We start from the raw sequence: 15,378 nt of genomic DNA, 5'->3' as shown, positions 1-15,378 counted from the left end.
ATTAAATTAAAGGTTAATCACGCATAATAATTAAATGTATCTAAGTATGGCGCTAAGGTTAAAACATTGTAGAACATATTAATGCATTATTTCAATATTTTTACTAGTGCAGGGTTGGGGATAAGTAAACAAATAAAATTCGATAAAATTATGTGAAGCATATGGCAGACACTCAATTGATTACTTACTGGGTAGAATTTGAACTTACTAAAACTTAATTTTAAAAATTAAATTACACTCTTTAGTAAAAACCTCAGGTAAAAACTCAAACAGTTTTCTGAAATTGTATTGTAAAAATTGTAAAATTGAAATGTTTTTTAAGTACTTATCTGTCTTAAAAAATATCATAATTAATATTATTAAATATATCCCTGTCCCCCTCACACTGAATGTGTTTGTGTGAGTGTTTTTAGTTGGAGCCTGCTTAACTTTGCAGATTAGTAGTAGTAGATAGTCTTAGGTTAGGTATCACCAGAGGCGTGGTTAAAGTTAAAGTTATGGTATACTTTGACCACAGAATTTGACAGAAGACGTTGCTGGTCCGACAAGGCTTTATAAGAACGTGGGCGGGGGCGCTGCTGGTAAAGGAGAACTGTCAAAAATGGCGTTTTTGTATGATGACAGCGTTAGTTCCTTTTTTCGCCACATGCATTTAAAGCCTTGTCGAGCTCTATGGTTATGGTTAAATAATGCGTCTTGATGGCGTCCATTTTTAACTTTAACCAAAGATTTGACATTTTGCATTGTAGTTAGTTATAGTTAAAGTAAGTTGGTGCAACCCCACCTAAAGGTGGGTTCTTATAAAACAGCAACGTCTTCTTCAAATACTGTGGTCAAAGTTAAGGTTAAAGTTAAATTAGCCTTAACTATAACCATAACTTTAACTTTAACCACGCCTCTGGTGCAACTCAACCTTAAGAGTTAAACACTCCTAAGACTAACATCTGCAAAGTTAAGCAGGGCCAAAAATTATTATTCCCTATTCTGTTCTGTTCTTACTAGAGAGAGTAATCATTGAAGGGCAAAATGTTAATGTTTTTAGAATTAAATTATAACAAAGTATTGATAGTATCACATTTCAATATTTATAGCTTAATCAGTATATAATTTAGGATTTAAGCCAACTGTTTAGTGACGACAAAATATTTTTAATAATTATCTGGAAAGTTTGTAACTATATTTTACAAACTTTCCAGATAATTTTGAAGGAAACAAAAAATTGAGTAGAAAGAGAGTACAAAAAAACTTTAATTTTTTAGTGATTGCAATAGAAAATAAAGAATTCTATTTTTCAACCTAGGCAAGATTGTAGAATAACTAAGTACACTGTAAACCAAGATTAACATAAACATTTTGTGATGAGAAATATGCAAGCATAATGAATACTCTTATCTTAAAAAGAATACCTTTGGATAACCCCTTTGTAATAAATAATATAGTAAATCAACTCATTCGCCCAAGAATGTTGGTGAAAATCACCACAGCACACATGAAAATTCCCAGAGTCGTCAGAATTTGGTTAGTTTGTGCAGCTGGTGGTTCAACCTTCTTGTCATCATCCAAATCTTGATGGACCACTGACAGAGCTTTGGTTATTTCTGCATCGGACTTGGCGCTATTTTGTGAAGCAGCCACAATCAATCTCTTCAGCTCTCGGATTTGTGTTTCAGTGACATGCTGCTGATGATTTATGTGCTCTGTAAAATATAACTTTCATTAGTAATTACTAATTACACAGTTACAAATGGCATACATCATATGTCATGATGTATGCCATAAGTTCGTCACAGACAGAGCAGGTAATGTATATTAATGTACTATCAGAGAAGTTGATTCCTATGCAAATCGGGGACCTAAGTAGTTTGGTTGCGTTGCGTCAAACCCAGCTGATAGACCACAATTATTAACATTGAATTGACATATTCGACCAAATAACGTTGGTCTGTCAATTGCATAGGAATCAACTTCCTCGATGGTACATTACATCCCGGGATGTATATCTTTACATTATATTAATGTATCACACACACAAGTCACAACAGGTAATGTAATGTATCTTTCCCTACATTTCAATGGTAGCCGCCCCGCTTGACGCACATTTCAGCTGCTAAAGTGTTATACAGGCTGTTCTTATTTTTAATGTTGTAATACGGCCTTTATATGGCCTTTCGAGTTACTTGCTATTAGATTCACTAGATAGTTCATCAGAAGATGATTCGGATTGTAATTTTGATGCGCGCATTGTTACATATTGTGCCAAAAACAGAACGATGTGGATTGAAGATATTTGATTGAAAATATAGGCTCTGGGAAACAGACTGCCTGCAGTACCTGCTGTGAAGTGCTGTGCTAAGGTGGCAAGTGGCAACACTGTGTGTATCTGTCTATCTGTATGATAGATCATATAATATAATATAATCACAGAAATTTTTGAACACCCTATGAAGAGAAGAGGTGTATCGTAATATACAGAAATATATTGAGATGTATTTAGATGTATCAAAATATAAATGTATATTTTCATATCTCGGTATCATAAGATACGAAGATGTAAAAATATACTTTATAAGAAAAATCATTATCTTATATCTTTAAACGAGCAATTCTTGTATATATATATCGACGGGTCCCAAGAACAAAATCTTATGGAAAAATAAGACGAAATGTATTTTATTGCGATTTTGGATTCTACATACTAAAAACTATATGGCACCATATTTAATTTTTTATTTTATATCCTTTTATTTATTGGAATAATCAATCGAACACTATCTTATTAGAAATATATACCCACGAACAAACAAGTAATGACGTGTAGGCGCTTGTTCTTTGTAACTCGCACCGAGCGCGCAGCGACGCAACGTCATATACGATATTGTTCTTTAAAAATATAAATAAGTCCATCAGTAACTTATAAACAAATTCATGTAAAACCTATTTTACTTTTATATTCATAGATCATACAATGAGACTGTTATTTTCTAGCTTATTATTTTAACATAAGTCGCTGTTCGGTAAAAAACAATTTCAATACTTTTTCTATAGGTGCACTTACCAAAATAAATACAGCTAATTATTACTTACACGTTTTTATAATAATTACAACTGAAATAGAACCTATGTAACATACACGTTGACATTGGTGTTAATTCAAAAACAAGGTTAAAAACTACTTTTTAATAATATTTTTGAGATAAAAATGTTCTGAATTTATTTATTTGATTAATGTTTTGATAATTACATTGTTATTTTCAATATCAATTCGAACATTAGGGCTGAATTGAAAGGAATGACACTACAATGTTGCCACATCTTTTTTATTTCTTCACTTTCTTGACGCACTATAATACACATGATCAAATGATCATTTATAGTGGATCAGGATACCTATCTATATATATAAAACTCAAAGGTGACTGACTGATTGACATAGTGATCTATCAACTCACAGCCCAAACCACTGGACGGATCGGGCTAAAATTTGGCATGCAGGTAGATGTCATGACGTAGGCATCCGCTAAGAAAGGATTTTGATAAATTCCAACCCCAAGGGGTTCAAATAGGGGATGAAAGTTTGTACATAATAATACTTCTTAACGCGAGCGAAGCCATGGGCAAAAGCTCATATGATCATATTTAAAATGATAATCTAATATGCCCCTAAGAAGTATTGGTCAGATTAGTGTGAAAGCCCAAGAAAAACTAAAATGGCTGCCATTTTACAACCATGAGGGAGAAAATTATTACTTACCAATTAATGAAGCAGTTTTGCTGACTAGTGTCTCAACATTATCTTTCATTTCATTCAAGTTTTGTGCAAGTTGTTCCTAAAAAAATAAATTATACCAATACTTCAAAATATTATGTACATAAGTAATATAAAAAATAAGATAAAAAGCAGTGGAATGATAAATAGATCTTATTTATCTTACAATCAAAAATATAAAGTAACCTGATAAGCAAATTCTGTTTTCATGGCCTCGGTAATATCAGCTCGACTGGCCGTTCCTCCCCCAGCTATAGTGTACAGTACACTGGCACTGCGGGCCATCTGCTGCTCCATTAGGTCACGAAACTCTGCCATTTTGAGACGATTGTTTATTGTGGAACCAGCTATGCCGAGAACTGTGCCTGTAATAAATATTCAGTTAATAAATTACTATTCATTACAACATTTTTTGTTTATTATAAAAATGTTATATATATTAAAAAAAATTTAGCTGATGAACAATAAATTACCTAGTATAGAGGCAACAATGTACCAGTACTTATTCCTCTCAGCATGGGCCCGTTCTCGTTCATGACCGAGTTTTACCGCAGCTGACATGGTGGCAAATAGTTCCCTCTCCTCACGCTCAGCATCAGAAAATAATGTACGCAGGGCACGCTCTTGGATTATCAACTAAAAATGTTGTGCAATAAATTTTTATTTTAAGACTAAATAAGACACAATTTACTATAATAATATATTTTACTTTAAATATTTACTTTAATAAGAACTCTATTAAGCCCATTTATATATTTTAAACACTACCTTGTGTTCCTCTGTGCAGAGCTGTAGATATTTTTCGTCCCCTTTCATAATGTTCTGCATCTCCGCATGTAACTCCTTCAGCCTGGCTTCAATTGATGCAAGTTCTTTACCAAGATCACGTCTTTTATCTTGGGCAGTAATAAATCGCTCCTGTAATCATTAGAGGCAAAAAGCTACACATTTGTAATGAATAGGTGATTGCGAGATGTAAAATTATGTACAATACTCATATACCTGGGCTTCAACTACAGTGTTTTGTATGGCCATAATTTCTTCGATGCCAGTAAATTTTTCATATCTGGATACCAACTCTTTCACTTTGTTTGTGATACTCTCATGCCTAAACTTCTCGGCGATCTCACTGACTCTAGTGGCTGGTACATACTTGGTAATCAGCTGGTCGACTTTTTCCCGGCTGTTTGTTTTAAGGGCGGGGTACTGTATTTTGTCTTTTACTCTTTGGAAAAACTGCCGGAATCGTTCACCCATTTTTCATGCCTTAATTAGTTTCATTACTGGTACAAACAAATCTTCATTTTATAAATTATGATATCATTTTCCCAACCGAGAGTCCACTCTGACATAGGTCATTCTTGTTTTGACTTTTGACTGGAAACAAGAGATGTCAATTTGACAATGACTATTGTTTTTTTTTACTATTGAGGTCAATGCATTCGCGGCACGCTGCCTCAAAATAATTTTTCAATGAGGAGCAAAACTGCCTTTTTATGCCGATAGGCGTCGCATCGTCGACTGACCGTAATATCAAATTTGACATTAGAGCTGTCAAATCCAATACATTTTTTGTAAACAAGAGTATTATTTATAAATTTTCGTAAAAATGCCTCAATGCTGGGCTTTGAGTTTTAAAAACTGGAGAGTTCATATATTTTCCAAAGACCCAAAGTGAAGAAAAAGTGAGGAAATGCCTTGTGAATAAAGAATTTCAAGGAAAGAATATGGCACGCTTAAGTTCACTTCATTTCACAGAAGATGATTATTTTGAAAGAAGTAAATACACAGGTAAGTTGTGAAATTATGATGTCTAGCCAAAGCCAAACTTATTATTTCCTAGACATGCCTCTTACAAACAAACCAATAACAAATTATAACATATATTTTCAGATGCTGAGACATAAGAAATATTTTTAAGAAATACATACAGAGCTTCTGTTGTAGTGTTGTCTTACTGTTTATTAGCATAATTATGCAAGATCTTTATGTGATTGACAAATAATGGGAATAGGCTATCTTATGACCAAGTGTCAAAGCAAATTCAAGACATGTTTGCTAATAGAAAAGTTACTGTAAGGATTCCGCAGCTCGTTGCACCACAGTTGCAGCAAGTACTAAAATGTGTTCATACTGAGAGGATTATAGGATTAACCATTAGCAAGTAAAATATTTTATGTTTCATGTGTTGTAACTTTAGATAATGTATTATGAAAAATAAATTATGAAAAATAAATAAAAGCTGATATCAATGATTGTTTGGTTATATTACATTTAAATAATTTTTATACAATTATTTTTCAAAAACTGCTGGTTCAAGATAGTGGATGTAAGCCATGAATGACCATGACACAGACATATTGTTTGCACTTAGCAAATACACCATTCCATTTCCTGCAGCGCATTCACAATAGCATTCCTCTATAATATGTCTACACCTTCTTGAGAGACTGTAATGTCTACTAAATACATCACTTTTGCAAGCTTTGCATATTCTTCTTACGAAATGTATAGTGTCCCATGAGTAAGGGGCGGTCAGAAGATGTCTAGATTTGTATAAAAGTTAGCCATTGGTTCCGTGTTCAATCTGTAAAAAGATGGAATAATATCTAAATATTTCACGTTTATCTGTGATAGTAAACAAATGTTAATAATGTTATATATACACATACCTTTACAGATATTCTATTATTTCCTGCTTGCTGATGCTTGGAACAGGTTAATTGGCGTTCATGTCTCTGAATGTATTAGGGTGTGGAAAGATAAAACAATTGTCCTTTTGATCGCCCAAACCATCGTCAAAGTTTTGGTTCCGATCATACGCCTCCAATCTTGCAATAAAAACTCGTTATGAGGATAACATATTTAAACAAATTGTGAAATAAGAAATATAATCTAAAAATATTACTATGTTTGCCTTTCGCTCAGATCGGCTTTTTGCTCACCACTGACGCATTTCTCTTACGAAGCTAACTTTTCAGCTCACTCACAGTAAACAAAGAATATATTTTATCAATCGTCAAATAGATCGTCAACACAAATAAAACATAGAAAATCGCAACCACTCATTTGACACTTGTAGTAAACAAAGGCCAGTCGCTGGTGGCGCCATCTGCTTCGAGCTTTTAGTTTGGCTCCTCATCAGCCAACCTAGTGGAATTTCCACTAGATCTGGTGGTATAGACGTGCCTTTCAGCGGGAAAAATTTGGTTTTAGTGGCTAGTGGATTTTTTAGTGGATTAGCTTATTTAAGTTAGTGGTCAGCATGGACGATAAACCACTAGTTTTTGTAGTTATTAAGTATAGTTTGCTATTATTTATTACGTGAAATAGTAGGTATGTATAGATAACAATTTTTTTTATTTTTTTTATTTTATTAAATAAGGGGGCAAACGAGCAAACGGGTCACCTGATGGTAAGCAACTACCGTCGCCCATGGACACTCGCAACATCAGAAGAGCTGCAGGTGCGTTGCCGGCCTTTTAAGAGGGTATACGTTCTTTTCTTGAAGGTTTGCAGGTCGTATCGGTCCGGAAATACTGCTGGTGACAGCCCACAATAATAATGCCCAAGCCACAGTGCACCCAAAAGTTTCGTGATTGTTGGTTACGTGACCCAGGACTAAAGGATTGGTTGCAAGTAGTGGAAAGTACTGGTGGTCCAGTAGCTAAGTTCAAATTATGTGGTACATGGTATTGTTGTTGTTTTATTTTCAAATTATATTCAGGTATGTAGTAGTTGTCCTTACGTTATTTAGTGGAGTTCTGGTGGTTTGAGGGGCCATTTAGGTTTTAGTGGTTTCTGGTGGTTTACGCTGCCGCATTTGGTGGGTTGGTAAAAATAAAGTTGGCAACACTGCTCCTCAATGATCATTATTGTAAACTAGATGATGCCCGCAACTCCGTTGGGCGAAACTTCGTTTATCGCGCGAGTACCGTACATTTTTGCGGGATAAGAAGCATCCTATGTCCTTTACTTAAACTACTTACCTATATCTCCATACCAAATCTTAGAATAATCGGTACAATCAGGTCACAGACAGACCGATACACTTCATCACTTTCTATGCAGTCCCCTCGTGACCACGGCCGTTGCAACACGGCCGAAACGTCGAGAAAAAGTATGTACTCGTAGTAGCATTACTACTTAAATAAGTCGCGTTAAGTCCCGATTAAAAAAAAAAATTAATGATATTTTTCTTATACAGATATGTTACGTCCATACTATTTTCTGGCTTAAATCTCTTCCGAGCAATTTTCAAATTCAAAATTGCAAACATTGACAAATTTGACAGATAAGTGAAACAAAAAATACGAAAAACCATTTACATAAAAGAGACAGTTCTATTTTTAAACATCGAATCGTATCGCTGTCTCTTTCTTCGCCTTAGCTATGACGAAAATTCGATTTTTTCCAGATTGTTCGAAAAAATAATTGAAAATGTAAATAATCGAGGTATTTATAGCAATCAAGACATGTGGTAAGAGATTCCATGTATTTTGTTTACTTTCGAGTCATAATTGATACATTTTCGATACACGCACTACGTCATTTTCAATTTATTTAGGTAAGACAAGACGCAGCACGTTCGTGGCTGCGCTCGATGCAGACTAAGCAACGACAGCCCAATTGGGCCGTATTTGAATCTTCACAACGCGCGCGGTAGTAACATATTATCTGCTTTGAGTTTTTCATCATTGGCCTCCGGTAAACTCACTCACTCGGCGAAACACAGCGCAAGCGCTGTTTCACGCCGGTTTTCTGAGAGAACGTGGTATTTTTCCGGTCGCGCCGGACCATTCGTGCCGAAGCATGGCTCTCCCACGTATATTTCTGTATCTGTGAATCCTGAATCGTTCAAGACATGCCAACATAGGTAATATCTTTTTGAAGAGTCCTGCATCGCTGACCATCTCACCAACCATCCGTTTTTACGCCGAAGTCGTTTTTCTGTTGGAACATCGTAGGTAGTATTTTGATTTTTTTGTTGCAATGTCTATATTGCCTCTTCATCCAGTTTTTCTTCGATATGACAGAAGTGCCTCTAATTTTCTAGCAGTCAAACCTTTACTTTGCAATGCAATCTATGCAGCGTTTATTGGGGATTGTCCATTTTTTTTTAATTTTGCTGATTACAAAAACATTTTGAGGAATAAGGTTAGTGATCGTTTTTCTGTAGGTATATAAACGAGAAAAATACCCATTAGTTACTTATATTTTTGAACAAGTATGTTTAACCTTTGTTTGACCTTCAATGGCGTTAAATTAGCAATAAATTCAACCAACATTACGTTTCGCACTTTTGGTAAGCTTCTCGTACCAGCTTTCACATAATGAAGAAGATATATAGAAAAGATTGAAAGGAAAAAACATACTGCAGAGGTCAATTATTGGCCGCCGATGATGACGTAAGAGCGAAACTTTAAAAATTTATTGAGAAAAAACTAGCCAATGAATTTCAAAATTATTTAATTTATATTCTTAAAATACCCTATTTTAACGAAAAAAAATATAAAAAGTACATGTGATTTTTTTTGGACAATGCCCTTTCCCGAAGAACATCATACCAGATGAAAAGATAACATAAAAAAGTGTGATCGCGAGTAGGACGGGGAATCTACACGACAACGTCAGACTTTTTTGCGGGAATCCCCGAATTATACATAGAGCTGAGCTAGTGTTAATGGAGGAATCCCCGAAAAATATTTTTTTGCTAGCGATTGTGTACTTGTGTAAGCACTGTCACCCCCAAAAAGGTGACACCCGATGCAGCCCACCCCCACCGCCCCTCTTTGCTACGCCACTGCTCGTAAAATGCGTTACCTATCTGTTATAATAAATTTATTGTCTTTGTAACAATTGCACGCAAAGCCATTATTATAACAAGTTTTAGTTCAAAGCTGTTGTAATGCGTAAGGATAGCCTTCTCTACTAGAACCTTTGACTTTGTCGGCCCCCTAAGATGATACACCTCGTAATTTTTTAGTCATTAAATAAAATAATAATATTACAATTTGTAATCTCCATGTACGTTTTACCTCCGTTTATACACGTATTTTCCCATTAATTGACTAACGAGCTTGCAAAATGCTGATTGCCAGCAGCGCTTACTCACTTTACCTCCACCACAATAGTGCCTACTAGGGTAGTCGGCCCTGTCCTTATCCCAATGATATAATTTTATAATTGACAGGTGTTAGCCTCGCCGTAGTCCTAGGTAATATGTATTAAGTGATTTATCCTTTTCACGAAGATTTTCTATTATGCAGCATGCAATTATTAACTGTTATGTAATTATTACGCATACAATTACAATAATTGTGTAATATCGATAGGAAATAGTTGGCGACCGTGTGGTGCTGGAAGTTAGAAGGTGGAGCTCAAGGGAGGCGTCACCTCGGTACTTTGAACTTTGAGTCCTGCTGACATTGATAGTAAATTGTTGACTATTAATAATCCTAATAAGAATTAAAATGTTGATTGCATTGATATATTTTCTGGATGGAATACAGGCCAACACGGTACACTCGAACTCCTTTATTTTAGAGCGCCTTCTGTTGTCAACTCTTCATTTTATTTGTTCTTTATTTTATGTGTGTGTTTGTAACTGTGATGTGCGCAATAAAGTATATTCATTCATTCATTCATTCATAATGCATGCATTTCTAATATATTAGAAATGCAGTAGGAGTTCTATAAGATAAGATAGATTGATTATTATTATACCAAGTGATAATATTATTAAACATATTATTCTAACGTATTAAAAACTATAAACAAAAACATAATAACTAATAAGTATGATTAGTTCTATGTTACAATGAAGTAAAATTAAAACGCCATTGTTGAATCGTATTAGAACTAAAATGTTCATTGCATATTTCTGGATTTTTTATAATATTATACATAAAATATATTTAAGATTTTTGAAATTTTATTTTAATACACATCCAAGACCCAGGAACATTGAAAACTTTTTGTTCCGCCTGCGGGACTCGAACCCAGGACCCCCGGGATGAGCGCTGGCCACGCGCAATGCGAATTCATTTTCATCGATATTTTCATGGAAATAAGATATTTTCCCACATCAAAATGTAGCCTATGTCCTTTCTCAGACTCTAGAATAACTGTGTACAAACTTTCATTGCAATCGGTTCAGTAGTTTTGGCGTGAAAGCGAGACAGACAGACAGACAGACAGAGATTTCGCATTTATAATATTAGTATGGATTGTTGAGTATTAATAATCCTGATGCGCGGTTATTAATTTAAAACGTGATTATTTTAGCAAAAAAAATTTTTAGGCTTATTGTAACGCGGGCTGCGTTACTATAAGCCTAAAAATTTTTTTTTAGGCTTATAGTAACGCAATTAAAAATTAAAAATTCAAGGTTCGATGTCTTTGTAATGACTTTCCCAAAGTGCCAGACGAAGACAAGCAGACATTGTATGAATGTATCCGCTGTGTAAATTATTGTTACTTACTTAGTATTTTGATAATAATAGAACATGTAAACATGTAAACCGTACATTTTTCTGGGACAAAAAGTATCCTTAGATGTATCCCCATACCAAATTTTAACAAAATCGGGTCAGCGGTTTGGGCGTGAAGTGGTATAACTAACAGTCAGACAGAAAGACAGACGGCCAGACAGACAGACATACTTTCGTATTTATAATATTACTATAGAAATATGGATTATATGGTCAAATTGAGGAAGTATCTACCTTTTTGGAAGTCGGTTAAAAAGTAAGCAAACTTTCATCCCCTATTTCAACCTCTTGGAAATGGAATTTATCAAAATCCCTTCTTAGCGGATGCCAGCGTCATAACATCTACCTGCATGCCAAATTTCAGCCCGATCCGTCCAGTGGTTTGGGCTGTGCGTTGATAGATCACTATGTCAATCAGTCAGTCACCTATGAATTTTATATAGATAGATTTATTGGTTGGTTTACCTGTAAACAGATAATGTGAAACCTACGTCCATAGTGCAGTTATTGTGTAGGTATTTAATCAGTTCATTTACGTTGCCTTCACCTTGCTTTCACAACGTTTCGGGTAATTCCTTTGGACTACACTTCCGAGGTTTTAACCGGAATTTAACTGTTTCACTTTAAGTTGTTTACTTCGTAGTAAGCTACTCGTGTAGCTTTATTAAATACTTATGTAGATTGCTTTCAATAAATTTTTTACATGATATCATGTAAAATTTTTATTGAAAGCAATCTACATAAGTATTTAATAAAATATCTGTTGTTTCATACAAAAGTGATAAAGTCCTAAGAAGCTGTAGTAGAAGATAGGGATCGATCCCTATCTTCTACTACAGCTTCTTAGGACTTTATCACTTTTGTATGAAACAACAGATCTTTAAGTAAGTACAGTTTGCGTTGTTTATTATATCACTAGCTGTCCCGGCAAACGTTGTTTTGCCTGTTTTCCTGCTTTTCTCTTGATGTTTTTTCTTTTTTTTTTCTATAAACCTCACGGAGCCCGAGACCTTTCCAACGAATGCAAAACCGTGGAAATCGGTTTGTGCGTTCTGGAGTTATAGCGTCAGGAAAGAAAACCCGACTTATTATTATATATTAAGACTAGCTGTTGCCCGCGACTTCGTCCGCGTCAGCAAAATATTGTGATAACAAAGATAATGAGTAAAATATATCCTCCTCCTTTTCGGAAGTCGGTTAAAACGTAGCCTAAATTACTCCTTTCTACATCAGCTATGTGCGGTGTGCCTATAAAAGTCCCGTCAAAATCGCTCCAGCCATTTCGGAGATTAGCCGGAACAAACAGACAGACATACAGACAAAAATTGTAAAAAAATGTTGTTTTGGTGTATATTATATAATAGCGTATTTAATACATTCGTATGCATGTAGTAAAAAACGGTTCTTTCAATATTACAAAAAGACACTCCAATTTTATTTATATGTATGTATGTATAGATGTATAGATATCAATAACAATATCATAATATTGCGAAGATATTATATCAGATTTTTGGGGTTATTCCACTCTTTTATAAATTACCGGACCTAAAGGTTCGTACACCTTATTTATTAAAGCGTGTTGTTTGGCATGGGGTTCATTAATTATTAATTTATTATACATTTTTATAAACCAGTTTAAATGACATCAAATTCGAAGTAGGTAAATCAATCCCCCTTGTTTTTGCTTAATAGTTAATATTATTGTCGTGACTCGTGTACGGCGAATAGAATGTACTAAATTGGTCAGAGTAATAGAGAAGATTGTGTATATATAATAAATAAAAGATAAAAAAAATATCTCACAAATAATTTGGGTTAGTAGTTTAGTTTCTAGATATACATACTTAATTGGATAGATAATAATAAATAGGTAGTCGCGTAGCATTCCGCGTAGTACTGCGTAGCATTTAAATTATAATGCTTCCGAACTAAATTTTTGAATTTTTACTTTGTTCATCGAAATCACCTTCACAAGAACGTAATTCTTCACTTAAGTACTTACTTCATTTACGTTGGATAAGAATTTGAACGGGATTTGAGTAGGACAATAATTTGAGACTAAGTAACTAAAGCTAGGTTAAGAGTTAGCATTTTGAACTTCGTTAAAGTCTTGCGTTGGATGAGAATTGAGATTGATTACGGTATGCACAAGTAAGATATACATATATCGTATAACACATATAAAAAAAATATTAATAGACTATTAGCAGTGAAGCAAATTATATTACTATTCTACACTAATATAGTAACTCTGTCATATTTTAACCAGACTGATATTATTTTATAATAATATTTTATATTATGCATGCTATATTGACGACCTCCGTGGCTCAGTGGTGAGCGCGTTGGTAGCTCAAGCCGGGGGTCGCGGGCTCGAGTCCCGCCGACGGAACAAAAAGTTTTCAAAGTTCCTGGGTCATGGATGTGTATTAAATATGTGTATCATATAATAAAAATCTTAAATATATGTATAGTATAAAAGTATTAAATATATTTCCGTTGTCTGGTACCTGTAACACAAGTCCTTCAGGTACTTACCACAGGGCCAGACTGACGTGGTGTGAAGCGTCCATAGATATTATATTATTATATATTATATGAACTATAATGCCAATCTCATGCTCAATATGTCTTATCACACATTTAAACATCATCATCATAGGTTTCACAAAAACATAATATTTTGCTTTGTCTGACATACGTATACAATCTTTATATATTAAATTACGTATCACGATGTTTGTCCGTGATCGACTCGTAAATTACTGAACCGATTTAAAATTTGATTTGTACACCGCGTGCAATTTGATTCAACTTAGAAAGATAGGATAGCTTACATCGTGGAAATCCACGGAACGTTTATATTATGAAAAAATGATATATAGTTGGTCATCTAATAGTAAGACTACATATTTTTTACTCTGTGTCCCTCCTTTCCCAGGCGCCGTCATTGCAATTTGCAATCTCAGTATGCGAAAACCCAAAAAAGAAAACTCAGTAATGATAATAACATGATCAGACCAAGGTTGAGGTTGTTCGATCAGTAGCAGCCGTTAAACTATATAAAGATATTGATAACACAGTGTTAAGTTTTCGCGTGTGCGCCCGCGCCGCTCTACGCATTGTCAATTTCTTTTTTTAATATTAATTTTAGTAAAGTAATATATAATGTGTTTTAGTTATATAAGCAACGTTATTTAGTGGTAAGTTATGTTATTATTATAGCTACTTTAATAATTGATAAATAGTATGGCCCTTTGAATGATTTAAATTAAAATATGAGATTTGCACTTGCCGGTTTTTACTTTTATAACAGTATTAAAGTCGTTTTAATTAAAATTATATCCCTGTTCTTAAAGAAACCTACTTAAATTGGGGACTTTACTGAGTTTAATCACTATTCTGTCTTTTAAAAACTCCGCGGAGAGTCGAAAAACGCTCGACGTAGGGTTAACTTTTAAGTTAAGGTATTGTCTACAACGTAAGTATATAACGAAGTATATTAATTTGAGTGCATGGTAAAACTACACAAGTTATACAAATTAAAAAATATGCCACATGATTAACGGCTTAAAATAATTTAAACTCTATCTTGAAAAACAAGGATGTTATAAGTTATAAGTTTATAACATAAGGATAATTCGCTCCCGAAGGGTTCTGTACAAAACAGTCAAAAATGTCACTCTTTTGTTTGGCATTCTTATAGCCTAATGACAGATAAACGGACTTAATATTAATTGCTAACGGACTTATAATTAATTATAATAAAATGTTAGTAATAAGGTAAAGCGTTTTCCTTTCGGTAAATGTGCTATATTTAGGTGCTAATAATAACAAAAAGTTATTATTAGCTTTTGCTAATAATAACCAGCATGTATAACTATATAACTTTCTGTGTCGCAGCCTATAGAATTATCATTTTGTTCATATTTTCTACAAACCTTTACTTAGAAGGAAGTGTTACGCGACGATTTGTCACCTGCATGTTCTCTTTTTAGATTTCAGTTTGCAATTTTGAAATTAAGTTCATAATTCCATTATTTGTGACAAAAATAGCTCAAGCAAAGGCCTATGGAGGCTTTTAGATCTGGTAACATGTAAAACAAGATCACGTAT

The 15,378-nt window shown here is 34.1% G+C and overlaps 2 protein-coding genes and 1 long non-coding RNA gene across 4 annotated transcripts in view; 1 reads left to right on the top strand and 2 right to left on the bottom strand.

Moving 5' to 3' along the window:
- Positions 1-1,225: 1,225 nt before the first annotated feature.
- Positions 1,226-5,136, bottom strand: LOC121726751 (mitochondrial potassium channel-like). Its single transcript, XM_042114234.1, has 6 exons — positions 4,769-5,136; positions 4,535-4,684; positions 4,240-4,402; positions 3,953-4,131; positions 3,752-3,827; positions 1,226-1,697 (listed from the first exon to the last, which is right to left on the bottom strand). Exons 1-6 carry the CDS (start codon positions 5,021-5,023, stop codon positions 1,444-1,446), a joined length of 1,077 nt encoding a protein of 358 aa, XP_041970168.1. The 5' UTR covers positions 5,024-5,136; the 3' UTR covers positions 1,226-1,443.
- Positions 5,137-5,350: 214 nt separating this feature from the next.
- The window catches only part of LOC121726745 (scavenger receptor class B member 1-like), a 29,801-nt gene continuing 19,773 nt past the window's right edge, over positions 5,351-15,378 (top strand). Inside the window, exon 1 of one of the 2 annotated variants that reach the window (XM_042114220.1) lies at positions 5,351-5,557. The gene's annotated coding sequence lies outside the window, so the exon portion shown is untranslated. Of the gene's footprint in view, positions 5,558-14,357; positions 14,466-15,378 lie in introns of those variants that run through there. The other variant, XM_042114219.1, reaches the window with a different exon arrangement.
- Positions 6,013-6,772, bottom strand: LOC121726758. Its single transcript, XR_006035576.1, has 3 exons — positions 6,675-6,772; positions 6,439-6,597; positions 6,013-6,353 (listed from the first exon to the last, which is right to left on the bottom strand). It is a non-coding gene; the product is annotated as an uncharacterized LOC121726758 (long non-coding RNA).

Source organism: Aricia agestis, chromosome 5 (assembly GCF_905147365.1).
Source record: "Aricia agestis chromosome 5, ilAriAges1.1, whole genome shotgun sequence".
In the NCBI taxonomy this organism is placed as follows: Eukaryota; Metazoa; Arthropoda; class Insecta; order Lepidoptera; family Lycaenidae; genus Aricia; species Aricia agestis.
Note: the sequence above shows the minus strand (reverse complement) of the source record. Positions and strands in the feature narration are given on the sequence as shown.

Excerpts from the sequence above, each read along its gene's own strand:
- LOC121726751 (XM_042114234.1), bottom strand. The coding sequence starts at position 5,023 with ATGGGTGAACGATTCCGGCAGTTTTTCCAAAGAGTAAAAGACAAAATA. Across the intron at positions 4,685-4,768 it reads ACACTGTAGTTGAAGCCCAG|GAGCGATTTATTACTGCCCA; the intron begins GTATATGAGTAT and ends TAATGATTACAG. Across the intron at positions 4,403-4,534 it reads TCTGCACAGAGGAACACAAG|TTGATAATCCAAGAGCGTGC; the intron begins GTAGTGTTTAAA and ends CAACATTTTTAG.